The sequence below is a fragment of the Symsagittifera roscoffensis genome, chromosome 4 (genome assembly GCF_963678635.1).
Source record: "Symsagittifera roscoffensis chromosome 4, txSymRosc1.1, whole genome shotgun sequence".
Lineage (NCBI taxonomy): Eukaryota > Metazoa > Xenacoelomorpha > Acoela > Convolutidae > Symsagittifera > Symsagittifera roscoffensis.
The window spans coordinates 55,940,877-55,958,584 of NC_087065.1; the positions used below are offsets into that span (position 1 = coordinate 55,940,877).

The window sequence follows — 17,708 nt, forward strand, 5'->3', positions numbered from 1 at the left end:
TTAAGCCTCATGTGTGACTGCAGTAGACGAATGTTACAAACATTCTGTGCTACCTATTTGCTCTGCATCTGGTTAGATTTCTTGTTATATGTCCCTGCTCCAAATTTGTGAAAACGAAAGAATTGACATGTTTTTTGATTATTGTTTTTTACAGTATTCTCAAACTTCACCATAATAACGTGCATTAAACCCGAAGAAATAAGATTTATCAGTTTGATTATGAAACTTAATTCTATTTATCAGTACTTTTCTTTCAGTCGCTTTTACCAGATATCTGGAAAACGAAACCTTCGAAATGGATTTTTCAAACTGTGAGATTGAACTTCTGTCCGTGTCCTTGTGTACGTCTTCTTTTCATCATCTGACTCGATTTCGTCTGTCAAATGAGCCTGAAATCAGCATTGCTCATACTTATTTGTAATAGTGTGTTCGGATTCATTTTACGAGCGTATCGTAGTGTGATTGTTTGATGCGACTTTTCAAACCAAAATAAAAGTGTTACTATGAGTATAATAAAAAAGTGCTACAATCAATTGAATGAAGTAGCACTATAATATAGAGAGTTGCAAAAAGTTCGGACAGACAGAATTAATTAAAGAGAGCAATTGTCTAGACATAACGGAAATTGAAACTCAAATGAACATAACGACGAAAGATCATAAAGCAGAGTTTCGCTCAAAACTTATAACCACGGCGGGCAATTGTATCCGAAGCGTCGATTAGTAAACCTTGAAACAGGAAAAACATCGCTCAGGCCTGGCTGATGTTTTTCTGCGATTAGTTTTTAAATTTTGAATAATTTGATCATCTTCACTTCCGTTTGTTTTTTTTTGGGCGGCCTAATCTGTTGTTTTTTTTTGTTGTTGAAAATAACTCTAGATTTCGATTTTTTAACTAAATTTGCGAACTGTTTTATAGTAAAATCTGAATGTTCATTGCAGTATTTAAAAATTAGGCTAGCATGATCATCGGATAATCGACGATTATGCATTTTAATTAAATCTGTCTGTCCGATTTTTTTTGATAATAATTATACCATGTGCTTAGACACATGGTTAGTGAGTTGTTAACAAAGTTGATGCTTATATAATTCATCAATTGAACCGGGAAAAGCTATGTGTTTCATACAGCACTATAATAATTAAAATCCCATTTCAGAAATTTTTTTTACTCAATATTTTTTGCGAGATTTTTGAAATGCATAATTTATACCTATACTTAGTGTAATGACCTGTAGTTTATTACATGCAAAATTTGAGTTTTTGTGCAATTTAAATTTTTAGTGCATTTGAATCTTTGCTCGTGCTTGCGAAGTTGCAGCTTCGCATCGGTGTAATACTTGATAGTTTGGATATCTTGGAATCTGTACCAGACTCTTCCAGAAAATAGACTCTTCCGTTATTTGTGATCGGAACTTGTATTCAATTCAATTTTGGTGGTATCATGTTCAATCCTTCTCTGCTAATTCGGAATTGACAAAGTCCACAGCTCATTAGTTCTGCTTTTTTATGTCTTTCCCGCCCCCGCCTGCCATATTTCACTATTGGGCAATTAATAAGAAACACGTACTCCTTGCTTTATCTGGGTCCACATTTGTCTTATCGAGTCATAAGAAAAGTTTGGTTAACCTAGTTCTTTTTAACATTTTTCATTTTGTTTTGACTTTAATTTTTAATGTTTCCATTGCAAGTGGTGCGAAGGAAGTGGTTCGTGGAGAGGGTTCAATTAGTGCCGAGAGCGGGACAACCGCTTCTTGCAGTACTGAGTATAAAACATTCTAAGGGGCAGTTTTAACCAGGGAGAACCGAGAAAAACTCCCGTGTCGTTAAATCTGGCAATTTTCAATTAGTGCAAGGAACCGAGAGAAACCTCCTGATGTGCACCCCGTTCTTTTGGTAAAACGAGCCATTTTTGAGACATCAAAGGGTTGCCCTACTTGTCGTCAGTTTTTAAAGTGACTGGCGTCAAAGGACAATTAAAGACGTAGTGTATGTCATGAGGACTGACGTTTTAGTTTAAGCCTTTGTTTTTGATTTCTTTTTCAATCTCGACGTGGCTTTTCTAGTGTGTGCTCTATTCACAGAGTATTGAGCACGAGTGCATCGTGAAATCATGGGAAAGCTGTTTTCTGTTTTCTTCCGAAGATTTTTCTGGAGTTTGAAAGCCTGCGAGTAGCAAAACCAAAGTTGATAATTAGAATCTCGAAAAAGTCTCATTACTGTAAGCATAAGCATCAAACCTTATTCGAGTGTACAACAATTGCGAGAACAAGTGTCTTTTAATCCGGACCTGATTTTTTCCCAAATAAGTTTTCTTATAAATCTCTAAGAAATTGAACATGCCTTAATATGGAACCTCAACACCTTCGAGGCTCTTTTTCCTTTGGTCTAGCTTCTCTTGAATTTCTTAAGTCTAGGGTTCCAATCCCGGTCGGATATGTTTTTTACTGATTATTTTGATGTTTTCTGGAGAATTTTGAATAAATCGACCTACTTGCGTCATTCCTCATGTATTTAGTTTTTTTACGCTTGCGATTAGCACGCGTTGTCAAACCGGAATATACACTTTTTTCGGGGGTAACAACTTGTTTAACAGAATCACTTGTATCTTCATAATGAATTCAAACTTCTGTGAATTCCCGGCCAAATTAGCCTGGAGATATCGAATATGCCTAGGGCGGCAAAGATCATGGGCTCGAATATGACCAGAACCTGTTTTTTTTTTTCAAACGGGAAATATTTAATTTCAAATAAAATTATCGGCCAATTTTTTATCTGCTGATTTGTTGTCGGCTTAGTTGTCCCATTTTAAATCTTTTTTTTTGCGCGCGCTTTTGTTCATTGTTACTTTAAGTGTTTTGGCTTACTTCTATTTGTAATTTTACTTACTTTGACTCTTCTTATTTCTTCTTTTGTTTGTTTTGTTTAGCTAAAAAAAACCTCAGCCCAAATCATTTCGGGCAATTTTTTTATCGGATTAATGACTTAGTTCTGGGTCGTTTCAACGAAAATACAATTTTAACTTCCCCTCCGCACTTTTTAAGTTGGTTTTATGTTGTTTACCAATCGGTTTATTGATTTTTTTTCGTTATGGAAACTTATTTTCAAATTTATTGGAAAAAATTAGGTTTTGTCAAAAAGTTCTACTGATTTTCAATAAAAGGTATCAGTTGAAAAACCAACTACTCCCCTGTGTGCATGCATACTCCCCTAGGGTCTCTTTTCACTTGAGCCCTCTGTCTACAGCGTTCAAAAAGTCTGTGATGTAATGTTTGACCCATTTTTTTGATTTTTTCGTTTTCTGGAAAAATTCTCCTCTCAAATCTGTTTTTGATTTCAATGGAAAAAAATGGTTTGGAAAAGCTCTCTGCATAAGTGGTTGCCCACATAAATTCATGGCCCGCGGAATAGTCAAATTTTAGATTTTGTTACTGTTTGTTTTACAAATTTTATAAGCTTTCTGGAGAGCTACCCTGCCAAATCTGGGATTTTGTGTTCAATACTAGTAACAGATTGCTTGAAACTTTTCTGATTAAGCGCCTACGCCTCATGTTTTCACATAAAAAGCTATGATTCTCGGAAATGTCCTATGATTCTTGCTAACTATCCTGCCAACTCTGATATCATAGGTTTAATGGGTACAATAGGTTGTTGAAATCCTAGCATTACAATTGGGTATGCCCATTTTGTTTAAGAAAGAAGTCATGGCCTTCAAACAAGTCAAAGTTTTGAAACTTTGGCAATACTTTCCACGAAATCTAACGTGACAATTTTCAGGTTGTGTTCAATCAAGAAACCCGGTTTTGGGAATCTTCTTTGCTTAAGGGGCCACACACTGCCTTTTACATAAAGTTTTTTTTTTTGGATTTTGGAAAATATTTTGACCGTTTTTTAGAACTTTTGACCGTTTTTAGAAATTTTTTGAGTTTTCTTTTTTTTACACAATCAAGTCTGAAGTGAAAAGTTCAACTGAAAGAAATGGTTGCGATAATTGTTTCTGGAGAAGCGGCGGCTCTTAATTTTTTGTAGCGAAATGTTATTTCCCTGGGAAATTGATTTATCTCAAAATGTTAAAGTCTTGCGTATTTTAGTAGAGAAAGAATTAAGGTTTTGGGCAATTCCAGCTTTTGAAGTCTAATTTTTTTCGTGCTGCATAAGTATAGCAAATTCATTCAATGCCAAACACGTACCACTAGCTTTACTTGGGCTTATAGTTGATTTTTATCGAGACGTACGAAAATTTTGGTTCTCCTAATTGTTTTCAACATTTATATTTTTTTTTTATGTTTGTGTTGTATTGCAAATGGCGCGAAGCTCCGCTTCGCCTCTGAGTTATAATGTACAATGTATTCTTATTACGAGCTTATTGGTTTCCACTTGTTTCCATTTGGTTTATTGGTTTCCACTTCGAAGCGGATAAGTATATTTCTTCATGTTCTTGCATATTTCAGAAGTGGCGAGCATTTTTTGTCTTTATTTGAATTGTCGCCTATCCAAAAGCTGTCGTCCTTGTGGCTGATCATTAATCGATAAAAAATTATATTTTCTTGCTGGCTATTTAAATTGAATTTTCAGGCGGCACAAACGCATAAAAGTTAAGATGTTTTGTCAAAGTTTTTTTGAGTTAGTATTTTCAGCAGGAGTTTTAATTCCATCAGCTTGCGAAGCTCCATAGTCTGCGTAATAAGCCTGCATCTGTGAATTAAGATAAGTTTCGAAAAAGGTTTCGAAAAAATTAGAGAACAAACAGCCGAATCATTATCAATAATTATAAGCTGAGGATTAATACAATAATATGTACAATATCTCTGCGAAACCTTTGCAGCCATTAAGTCAGATCTTAGAGAACTGGAACACCAAAAAGATTGATCTGGAAAAGTTGTTCTTTGTGTCCAATTTTGAAAGCATTTGAAGGAAATTGGCTACATCCCTGAATTGCATTGCATGTACATGAGTTACTCAAGCTTATGGCAACTTTTAAGAAAAACAACGTCAGACTTCGATGAACAAACTTCAAAAAACAATAGAAAAAAATATCAACTAAATGTAACTCGAAAAGAATTGTCAAATAGCTGGTAGAAAATTGGGCCTAAAGTGTATTTGTAAAAATTGATGTACTTAAATAAAGTTTCTGGGTTATCTATAATTTTAAGGGAGGATAAGTGATGTTGCGATATCGAAGAGTCAAATAGTGTTTTCCGGTAACCCAGTAGTTCTGTTCTTTCAGGTTAATGGAAATGATTTTTTCTTAAAAAGTTTCCAAAAGTTTTTCGATTGAAATGAAAATTTTTCATTGTTCCTGAGGTACCAGCAACCCTTTGTTATATGGAAACTAATTTCTAATTTTTAATCGAAACTGAAAGGCAAGGGCCAGATACATTTTTAATGGTATTTGGAGGAAGGGATTTGTTCTAAGCTAAAATGAGGAGAAACTTGCTATAAGATTCGAAGATACCATAGTGGGCTGTTAAACAGCGAAGAGAATGAAGTTTCGTGTACCTTCACGCTGGGAGTAGGTGCTGGAATCCTCCTCACCGAACGAGTGTTTCTTCTCACTGAAGAACTGTTGCGACTACTTTTCTCGCTTGGACTGCGGCGTCGTACACGTTTTGTGGCAACTGCCTGTATGTAAGGAATAGAAATGTCAGGAAGCATTTTAATCGACCTAGATGCGGTTTAGGAATTTATTACGGGGGAAATAACCGTGAATAGGAATCGCTAAAGATAATCTCAAACAGTTTTACTTTCTACAAAGTGGAGTCTTGGTCCATATTTACTTTCCCAGAAAACCACCTTTATGTCATATTGAACAGTTAATTTGACTAAAATATTATTTTTAGAGTTGTTAGCACGGTGCAAATTGATTTTGAGACACAGTTTTCATTGTCTGCACAGGTTCTTGACATTGTTCTACATATTTAGTGTCCGATGTAAGATTGCGTCATCATTATTTCTCAAATTTATTTTGAAAGGATGAAATATTCTGTCAAAGTTGTTTATTTGAGTGATTATAAGTGACGTGTTTTGGGAAATCATTGGCAGCATAGATGGAATGGGGACTGTAAAAACAACAGACAGTATGGTTGTTTTCCCGCCTAGTGTCGTGCGAGGCGGTAGACCAGCAGTGAGATCTTCTAGCAGCAGGTCAAGGAGACGCAAGCAGCACATTTGTATAAAGAAGAAATCGAGCAGAAGTTGCAGTCCCAGAAGACCGACATTGATCATTACTCACATAGCAACAAAAACTAGGCTTGTATTGTAAAAGTATGAAATCGCATTACTCCGAGCTTGCTAAAAATGACATCGTTGGATTTGCTTAATGCTATTAAATAGAAAGTTTGATGTGCGTCTTGAGGTTTGTGATAAGTTTGGGAAAGCCGAAGTAGCGGCCCCTCCTTTATTTGCCGAACTTTCACTTAGCCCAAAAATTCTTCATTTTCGTTAAAAACCATACATCAAAGTCATTTTTGATTTAATCAAAGTTACGAAAAAAAAACAATTCAACCCAGTTTCCTTCGTTTTAACACAATCATTTCGGCTTCAAGTGCATAAGAATTTTTGAAGTTTCTGGTGCCATTTCAAGGGCTTTTAATCCGTAGTTGGGCGCTGTTAGAGGTTGCATGTCTTGCCTCCAAATGTGATAGCTCAAAATCTGTAAGTTTTCGATATATGTCCTTTTTATGTTTTTTGGAATTTTTTCAAAGAATTAGTTTTACGAAGTTTGAATTTCTCAAAACCATGGTGAGATAACGTTATTGTTATCTAAGGAGGTTCATATCGAACCTTCAATTATGTCTGCTCAACGCCTTGAGATATGGGGTACTTATTATCAATCAAAACTTTCAAAAAAATTAAATTTCAAAAAAAAAATCCTTCTCAAAATTAGCAATTGTCGACTCTGTGGTGGCGCGATGTCAGGTTTATCCCAGCATTTGCAGATAAAACCTATTAACGTAGGATTGCGGAAACTCTTTTAGCTTCTAAGATGTGGGTTTTTTAAATTTCAAAAATGTTGAAAAATTAGGAATTTTTCAAATTCTCGACCTTATGGCTGTGTGATGTTCCCTTTCAGTCTTCTCAGATCCATTACTCCATCCATCCATTCAGCCACCCTTTTTAAGATTAATGAAGACTCTTGTGTAGGTCCAGCAGAATTTTTTTTCAGGAAAACCTTAAAAGTCTGGGAATGGCGCAACGGAAATGGTGCAAAAATCGTGAACGATTTCTAGTTTCGAAAGTGGAATTTAATTTTTAGGATTTAAGCGGAATAAAAGTTTTACCTGTTGATCCATTTTTCTCAAGTTGGGTTATCGTTATCAAAAAAGCGCCAATCATAAATCGTTCTAGAAATTCAAAGAGCTTAAAGGGCCTCTATTTTTTTCTTTGAAATTCGATTGTTGAGTTTTTTCAACGAATGCAGTGCTTTTTTGTTTACTTGCGTTCATTACGCTTTTCTAATTATCGATTGGCTATGTTGTTCATTCAACAAGCCATTTATCTTTCAAGCTATTTTTCCTTCTAGTTGTCCATTTATCCATCCGTCGATGCGACCTTCTATTCATCAAGCCATTCATCAATCCAAAGATCCATACATCGAGCCATCCATGCAATTATATATCCAGCTCTCCATCCATCAATGAAGCTTTTCATGCATCAAGCGATTCATCCATCTTTCAATCCAACCATCCATCCATCCATATGACGAACCAGCGATCAATTGAACCAGCCATTAATCCAATCATTCTTTACCCGGGCGACACATCTAGCCATCCATCCATCCATCAATTGGCTCATTCATCCAGCCATCCATTCGTCTAGCCAACCACCCATCTAGCCATCCATCAATCAAGCCATCTATCTACCCATCCATCCATCATGTCATCCATCTCCCTAGTCATCCATCCATCCAACCAGACCCTCTCCATACTCCCATGCATCCACTCAACCGGCTTTCCATCCAAACAGCCATAATTCATCTATTCACCTGTCCGTCCAGCCATTTAACTATCCAATGGATTGATCTATCCAAACAGCCATTCATTCATCTAGCCATCCGACCAGCCATTGATCCATCTAGCCCTTCACTCGTCCTACAATCTATATGTCCATCCATTGATCCTCTCATCTCAGTCAGCCATCAATCATCTGGCAGTTCATCCACACAATCAACATTCAGCTAGTGCAAATGAAGTTCTGGCAAATGAATTTCTTTTTCTGACCACTTAACTTGAAGGAACTTCGTATTCCGGTGTTTTCCCCGGGTTCCTCAATTTAATAAGCCTCAACCAGTGATGCATCAGTTGTGATTTGGTTGGTCTCAAAAGTTCTTATAAGTTAAGACAATAAATAGTTTTTATTCTTTCAGATTTCTCAGATCCATTACTCCATCCATTCATTCAGCCACCCTTTTTAAGAGTAATGAAGACTCTTGTGAGTAATGAAGACCCTTTACTCGTCCAGCAGAATTTTTTTAAAGGAAAATCCTAAAAGTCTGGGAATGGCGCAACGTGGAAATGGTGCAAAAAATTGTGAACGGTTTCTAGTTTTGAAAGTGGATATTAATTTTTAGGATTTGAGCGGAATAAAATTTTTACCTGTTGATCCATTTTTCTCAAGTTGGGTTATCGTTATCAAAAAAGCGCCAATCATAAATCGTTCTAGAAATTCAAAGCGCTTAAGGGGCCTCTATTTTTTTTCTTTGAAATACGAATGTTGAGTTTTTTCAACGATTGCAGTGCTTTTTTGTTTACTTGCGTTCATTACGCTTTTCTAATTATCGATTGGCTATGTTGTCCATCCAACAAGCCATTTATCTTTCAAGCTATCTTTCCTTCTAGTTGTCCATGTATCCATCCATCGATGCGACCATCTATTCATCAAGCCATTCATCAATCCAAAGATCCATACATCGAGCCATCCATGCAATGATATATCCAGCTCTCCATCCATCAATGAAGCTTTTCATTCATCAAGCGATTCATCCATCTTTCAATCCAACCATCCATCCATCCATATGACGAACCAGCGATCAATTGAACCAGCCATTAATCCAATCATTCGTTACCCGGGCGACAAATCTAGCCATCCATACATCCATCCATCCATCAAGCTAGCCATCCATCAAGCTATCTAGCCATCCCTTCATCCATCAATCTAACAATCCATCTATTCTCTAAGGCATCCATAAATCCTAGCATCCGACCATCAAGCCATCTATCGATCTAGGCATCGATACAACTATATTTTCAGCCATCCACCTATCAAGCCTTTCATTCATCAAGCGAACCATCTATCTATCCATTAACCAGCCATTCAGATTTTGGCCATCAGTTCAACCTGCAATTTACCCAGCCATCAAACCAATCATCCATCAATTGGCTCATTCATCCAGCCATCCATTCGTCTAGCTAACCACCCATCAAGCCATCCATCTACCCATCCATCCATCATGTCATCCATCTCCCTAGTCATCCATCCATCCAACCAGACCCTCTCCGTACTCCCATGCATCCACTCAACCGGCTTTCCATTCAAACAGCCATAATTCATCTATTCACCCGTCCGTCCAGCCATTTAACTATCCAATGGATTGATCTATCCAAACAGCCATTCATTCATCTAGCCATCCGACCAGCCATCCATCCATCTAGCCCTTCACTCTTCCTACAATCTATACGTCCATCCATTGATCCTCTCATCTCAGCCAGCCATCAATCATCTGGCAGTCCATCCAGCTAGTGAAGTTCTGGCAAATGAATTTCTTTTTCTGACCACTTAACTTGAAGGAACTTCGTATTCCGGTGTTTTTCCCGGGTTCCTCAATTTAATAAGCCTCAACCAGTGATGCATCAGTTATGATTTGGTTGGTCTCAAAAGTTCTTATAAGTTAAGACAATAAAAAAAAATTTATTACATCAATTAAGCTATTGGCGATGAGTTCATAGAGATCAGTTTTCATAGAGCTCAGTAGCTACGAATTGCCTGCAAGGCGTGGGTTAAATATTGACATACCGATTTGGAAGATGGTTTCAGGTTGGTTTTGCTTTCTGATCAAATGAGCGCCTTGACATTTTTAGACCTTCCAGTCCATATTTTGCAGTACATATGCCAGCTTCTGTCTTCAAGTCGCCCTCCCAAAGTTGCTTCGGAATTAAAGGATATTTGCGCTTTGAAGCTTACCTGTGCCAAATGGAACACACTTATCAAGCAAATGGCCTTAAAGCTAGAAATATCGGTTATCTTAACAGATGGAAATCCAATTTTTTTTGATGCGTACAACGTGTTTCGTTCAGACCATGGAAAGCTAGTTTCTTTAATGAAAGCCCATCCCCAATGGAAAATTACGAAGCTGAGGCTGGAAATCAGTACCAATTTTGAATTTTACGGGTCTCATGAAGCTGTTGAAGATTTCTTAAGGATTTTAAATGACCTGGAAAATTATTTTCGAGCTCATTTAAAAATGGTTTTGTTGGAATTAAATATACAAGATGCATGTGAACCGAGTCGCCGTGAGGATGAATCTTATTTGGATCTTGTCATTCAAGTATCTCAAAAATTGGCATCTTTCAACAATAAAGTCGAATTCAGTGTTGACTGTGGGAATATCAGGCTAGTGAAGATAATCCTTAAAGAATTAGCAAAAACCGTGCATGTAGCAGATACTACTTTTTACTTCGACTGTTCTTTCGATTTGTTAGAAGTTTTGCAGCCTTTGGTTTTTCTGAAAAGTATCAAAGGAGATTTTTGTAGCCTAATGCAAATTGGGGCCTTACGTCATATGCAGTTTCTGTGCTATTTATCAATAAATACTTTGATGATTCCACAGAAAAAAGTTTCGTTTGCGTTACCGAATCTAAAAGTGTTAAGGTTGCGAAATCAAGAAGACACGTCTGAAAATTTTGGTGAGTTTATTGCCAGTCTCTTTCCTAACTTGTTTTCAGTTATCGTTCACTCCAAAAAACTGTCCCAGAAACCCCAAAATTTGGGTTTGGATAAATTACCCCGCTCTTGTCAAAGCATAGAATTGGACTTTCAAGTTCTGTCGAACTGTGTTAATTTGAATCGGAACCAATTCCCTTATCTATCTATCAGAATCTGTGAATCTCCTGAATTGACAGATATCAGTGTTATTGATGAAATTAGTTTGGTCGACTTGAAGGCCGTGAGAATTGCTTCATCCGGAAAAATGAAGAAGAAGAATTACTCGAAGTACTTGAAAATCATTGCCCAAATGATTGAAAAACAGCAACAATTACAAGTCGTGGACTTACTTTTAAAAGGTTCTGTAAGCATGTCTTCGAAAGAGTCAGAGGATTTTGAATGTGAAGTTGTACATTGGCTTAACGATAATGAAAGTCTTTTTGCGTCAAGAAATATCAAAGTTATCATCTTTGATTTTGATATTTTATACATGAGCCAAAGGTTCAGTTTTGAAACAGTCTATTTGCTAGAACGCCTGAAAGAAACGTGGGGTTGGCCGATATATTCGAAAGGTTTGCTCCTAACTGACTGCGACATCTTCTCAATGTATTCCGAAATGAAATCTAAGAAGAGATGTGATTTTTGTTATAGTGATTTACTGTAGTAGTGAATTGATAGTGAGTGATGACAGTATCGGGTATTTTCTATTAATGATCTGTTTTGTAGTTGTTACTGGTCTTTTCGTTGTTGAGATAATTCCTGTTTGATAAATAACAGATATGAAATTGTATGGGATCGGATTTTTTATTATTATTATTTTTGAGACGCTTTGAAAAAAATTTTGGCTTTTCTCAAAATACTTAGTTATTCTCAAAAAACTACTCTACCGATTTTCAAACAGTCTGTGGGAGAATATTTGACCTAAATTTAAAGATTTTTTAATTTTCTCGAAAACTAGCACTCCCAAATCTGAGATTTCGACTCCAATCAAAAAGATGGGTTGTGGGAGGCTCCCCCAAATAAACACAAAAGTTTTAGACAAAAAGTTAAGATCTAGGATTTTCTCGAGGGTGAAGGGGGAGGGTTTTCGCAAAAATTAGCTCCCAGAACACTAGATGACCGTATTTGGATTTAAAAAATATTCAAATTTTGACCAAAAAAACTGCGTTTTTTCGGCGCACTTTCCTCTCTCGTAAATAGTATATATTGGCGCCTTGATAAAAATTTAAGGGTCCACCTGCAAAAAATTGGTCTCTTAAAAAGAACCAAAGGGTGACCCTTTTGGTCGGCAGGGGGTCGAATCCCTGAGGGAGGGGTTTGGCGTACGCCCGCCTCCCTCAAATCCGCCCCTGCTCACCTGCATATGCGGCTACACCCAGTTTTTTTTACGCGAAAAGTTAGCGATGGCCCTCGAATTTTGATAATTTGACCGTTTTTTTTTTTCAAATTTTTGGCTTTTATCGAAAAGTCACTTCCAAATCTGAGTTTTTTCGTTCACTGTTAAAAACGAGTTGTGGAAAGCTCCCCTGCATTAACAATTAAGCCGAATTTATTTTCAACAAAAATTTAGGGTCCTCGTAAAAACCATTTTTCTTCTTGTCTCAAAAAATACCCTCTCAAATCTGAGATTTTAAATTCAGTCGAAAGAAACAGGCTGTGGGAAGCTCCCCTGCATATGTGGCTACGCCCAGTATTTCTACACGAAAAGTTATGGCCCTCGGAAAAGTCAAATTTTGAAACTTTTTGACTTGTCTCGAAACCAACTTTACTAAATCCGTGCTTTAGCAATTAAGCCCAAACTTTTTGACCGTTTTATCAAATTTTTTGTCTTTTGTCGAAAACTACTATCCCAAATATGAGATTTTGGGTTCATCAAAAGAAAAATTTGAATTTAGCTACCCGCTTAAAGCGGTGACGTCCAAATTTTCCATTAAAAAATTATGGCCCTCAGAAAAGTTTTGATTTATTTTCCGTTTATTTAAGTTTTTTTTTCTCGAAAACTACTCAGCCGAATGTGATATCAATGGTTTCGTCGAGGATACAAGTTAAAGGAAGCCTCCGTGTATAAGCGGCTGGGCCTCTAAGTTTGTACGGAAAATGTTTTTATTTTGGGAAAATTCCATATTCTCAAAACGTTTACTCCTTTATACTCTTATAGTTTTGGGTGAAGCACAGTTTTTGGAATTACCCATTCCATCCCGCATCACTACAACAAATTCATAATTATCAAACATTAACCTTCAGCTTTATCTGGGCCCCTAGTTGGACAAGAATTATCAAATCTGATTAGTTGAAATTAATTCATGCGAAAGAAAAATCATGTTTTCTAGTCAAAACAAAATAACAGTTTGGCAATTTTGGGCCGTATAACAGAAAAGACCCACCGTTTCTGTTAGTGATCAGATAAATAAATTAGATCAATTTTGATTCACTTGTGTGGAGGTTATGTTCAAGTGTAAGATTGTTTACGCTTAGGTGCGATTCCCGCGGTGGAACTGTTTATTTTTTGTAAAGACTTTTGTAGAGACTTCTGCCACCTATTAAATACAGCACAACTTTTTTGTGCGTGATTTGCACAGATAAACTTTTTTCGGATTCATTTTTTGCCTTTCTTGAAGCTGGGAAAGCGGCAATGGAGCTTTAAAAGCTTTAAAAACTACTGTTCCACAGCTGAGAGCGAGGTGTTCATATCTTTATTAAAAGCTGTTCATTTCGCTCCAAACTGACGAGAAGGCAATCTTTCAAACCGGTTTTGCTCGACCCACAAATTTAGTTATCTTGCTCGAGGCAAAGTAGTTTTTTTCCTAAAATTGTATTATGCGCTGTTTTGTAGGGTTGTAACTATACCACGCGCGATTGTTTAATTTTTGAGCTTAAGAGCTTTTTGGCATGTCTGATTTTTCCAGATTAACCATGCCTCCGAAAAACCAGCCTAGCAAAAAGACAGAAAACAAGCAGAAGGAGAAGGTGATAGAGGACAAGACATTTGGACTGAAGAATAAAAAAGGGGCGAAACAGCAGAAGTTCATTCAACAGGTCAGTCAAATTACCAAAGAGGAACAAGAGTTTAATGTAATACAATTTTGTTTTCGTCATCCATTAGACAGATTTAGAGCATGTATGTGTTTAGGATACCCATTGAACTCACAATTTGTTTATGTTGTATTTTTGCCAACTCCGCATGAGCATAATTTCAGTTTTCACTTTTTGGACAAGTCGACTGAAAGTTTTCGTAAAAATTATTTTCTGACATTTAAAAAGATTTCACACTTAGCGGCTTTCGTATTATTTTTTGTCAAAAAGTTTGGCTTTCTATGTTTTTGTATCCCCTGTCTTTATGTTAAGTTTCGCTTACGTATAATATATGTGAATAATTTCGTTTACGAACCGAGTACATCACAGAACTTACTCATTATAAATCAACAATGTTGGTTTGGTGGCGCCGATTCGAATGGTCATCGTAGAGCTATACGCCTGATCATCCTCAGAGCAATTTGGAAATTTTCTGAGAGCAAAATCCAAATTTTTGCTTAAATTCAGTTGAACCCTAAAATTCACAAAAAAAACCGTTTTTGCTGAATTGGAAAAAAACGATGTAGATCAAAATCATAAAGACAGACTATCATTTTTTTTCTTATCATGAAATAAATAAGTTATTTTCCATAAAAAAAGGTCAATCAAATTCTTACCATAAATGTTGCAGTGATTGGTCTCTAAGTTTATGAGCAAGACTGCAATGTTTTTACTGGACATTGTACTATCTTTAACAAAATGATTTTGTCTATTGACTATTGTAATGAAAAGAAGTCTAACTTGCTCACTTGTTTTGTTATTGTTATTGAATATAGATCTTGCTGGTTATGTTCTAATCCGTATTTCACTGAGAAGGTGCTTACTTATTTCTTTTGATGTTAAGAAATTGTTCACATCTATACTTGTATGTTATGTATAGTTGTAGGTATAGGTCTCTAAGTTTATGAATAAGATCGTCTTTTTGTGCATTCTAATCCGACTGCTCTAATCCTTATAATACTGCTCTAAATCTTGATTTAAGTTACGAGGATGACGAAGATGAAGAAACGAGCTGATTTGAATTGATCTAAATTGTGATCGAAGTTACTCTCTTTTAAATTTTCACTCATTTCTTTTTGAAATGATTAATGTGCTTCCTTGAACCATGGTTATGAAATTATTCGTAGTAAATTGAAAAAAAGCAGTTGCTGAACAGTTTTCATATATGTGTAGGGTCGATGCAGCACCTTTTGAGTTTCTTGAATTAATTATTTGGATCCAATGAGGAAATGCTACTTCAAAACGTATAAAAATTTTGTTTTAATTTTTGTACGGCCGCCAAAACTACTTCACAAAATGAATACAGCGAAGTTAAAGTGCGCATTTTAACCCTTTACATTGTATGTTATCTATACTTGTAAGTATTAGTCTGTAAGTTTAAGAACAAGATTACCTAATTTTTTGCTGGGCGTTGTGTTCTCTTGAACAAAATGATATAGCCTAGTTTGACTCTTATTACTTTACAATAAGATGGTCAAACTAGGATTTATCATTTTGTTAAAGAAAATACAACGTTTAACCGGCCCATCCGGTAGTATAATTAGAGATCAAAGATCGAAATAAAAGTAAATCTAGAAGTGATCACTGAGGGACTCCACACTTTTTTTCCTTGGTTTTCCTTGGAGTACTCTTTCCTTGGTTTATTTGAGCATATTAGTAGCGGTTATCTAGATAAGATTTTAAAGTAACGATTTTTCTCTCAATCCGGAAATTAAGCATTTTCGAAGCAGGTGCATTGTCATCGCGTGGTTCATAGTATCAAAAGCTTTTGTTAAATTAATAAGTTTGCAACAACTATTTTTCTATTTTTCAATGAACTGCATCTTGCTGGACTGCATCTATCTTGGAATTGATGTAGATATCCGAATTTCTAAAACGAGTTGCGATTATCTGAACGTTTTGATAGTAATTTTACAAGGAATTTTTTAGGTGCAAAGTCAAGTGAAACAACAGTCGACGTCGAAAGAGAAAGACTTAGAGCTACAAAAGAAGAAAGAAAAGGACCGCAAACAGAAAGAACTCGATGAATTGAACGAACTTTTCAAATCAGTCGAGCAAACCGCGCCCAAAGGCGTTGACCCAAAGTCCATAGTATGTGAAATGTTTAAGAAAGCTAAGTGCACAAAAGGAGATAAGTGTAAATTTTCTCATGATTTGAACGTGAACAGAAAGACACAGAAGATCAATATTTATGAAGATAAACGAGACGCGCAATTGGGTCCACTGCAACCTGAAACATTTTTAGCCAGTGATGATCCAAGTAAAACTGATATCGTTTGCAAACATTTCTTAGAAGCTGTTGAAAAGAAGCTATACGGATGGTTTTGGCAATGCCCAAATGGAGGAAATCAGTGCAAGTATAGACACGCATTACCGGAGGGTTACGTTTTGAAAAACCAGAAGAAGGATGAAGACGAGGAAGAAAATCAGATATCTCTGGAAGATTTAATTGAGAAAGAGCGTGCTATGATTTCAGACACAACGAAAATAACTCTGGAAACATTTTTGATCTGGAAGAAAAAGAAACTTAAGGAACGCGCCGAGAAGCAAGTTACAGAAACTGCCAAGAAACAGGCGGATTTCAAAAAAGACAAGACGCAAGGTCTGAGCGGGCGCGAAATGTTTACTTTTCAATCATCACAAGAGCAGGGGTACAAGGACGACGAAGCGGGAGGCGACGGACAGGTATTTGATTACAAGCGCGAAGATGGCGCTGATGGAGCTTCGGGCCCGGTCAGGGAAATTAATCTCGAGGAGTTTTCGATGCAGATTATTGAAGAGAACGAGGCAGAGCTGGCCAAGCAACTCGCAGGCGAGAAGGCTTCAAAAAGCCAAAAGGATGCGAAACCTGAAATGAACGGCAAAACTGAAAATGGCAAGTCTGATAAAGCCAGCAGCTCAAAGACGGCTAATGGTGCTGGCTCACCTTCAAGTTACAATCCGGCGGTTTCATTACCAGCGGATGAACAACCAGGAACAAGTTCTAGTAACGGAGCGACTATGGAAATTGACGAAGACTTGTTTGCTCAGGAGTTAAATCAGCTTGATGACCTTGATTTAAGTGACGATGATGATGAAGATGAGGAAACGAACTGATTTGAACTGATCTTAATTGTGACCGAAGTTACTGCTTTTTAAAATTTGACCTAATTTTTTTGAGACGATTAATGTGTTTCCTAGAACCATGGTTTCATAATGATTCTAGGTAAAATAATAAAAAGCAGTTACTGAGCAGTTTCCATATACGTGTCAGGTCAATGCAGCACCTTTTGAGGTTCTTGAACTAATTATTTGGATCCAATGTGGAAATGTTAATTCAAAACGTATCAAAAATTTTGTTTTCATTTTTGTAGGGCCTCCAAAAACTAGTTCACAAAATGAATGTAGCAAAGTTTAAATGCACATTTGAACCCTCTAGATCAATTGATTAGTCGAATCTCGATGTTATAACACGTGCGCGAGCAACAAGTCTCTTACGATTGGGAAATATATTTTTTCTAAATGATAATTAACGAAGTGAGTTTTTAAGTGTGATGAAAGAAATGGGTTGTCGTATTTTTCAGGAGATAGTCGTGTTATTTGATCACGCTTGAATTGGGTGTATCGCGGTTTGAATTTTGATTTTTAAGCTCAATTGAAATTACTTTTCTCAAAGGAAGCCAAGTTTTGAAGATGATGACTTCATCAAGTTTTGAAAGAGTTTTAAATTGGCAGAAT

The 17,708-nt window shown here is 36.4% G+C and overlaps 1 protein-coding gene across 1 annotated transcript; it reads left to right on the plus strand.

Annotated features, from left to right (window-relative positions):
- Positions 1-13,829: 13,829 nt before the first annotated feature.
- On the plus strand, positions 13,830-17,324 carry LOC134843844 (zinc finger CCCH domain-containing protein 15 homolog). Its single transcript, XM_063860148.1, has 2 exons — positions 13,830-13,955; positions 15,921-17,324. The coding sequence occupies exons 1-2, from the start codon at positions 13,833-13,835 to the stop codon at positions 17,085-17,087; spliced, it is 1,290 nt and encodes a 429-aa protein (XP_063716218.1). The 5' UTR covers positions 13,830-13,832; the 3' UTR covers positions 17,088-17,324.
- Positions 17,325-17,708: the final 384 nt, after the last annotated feature.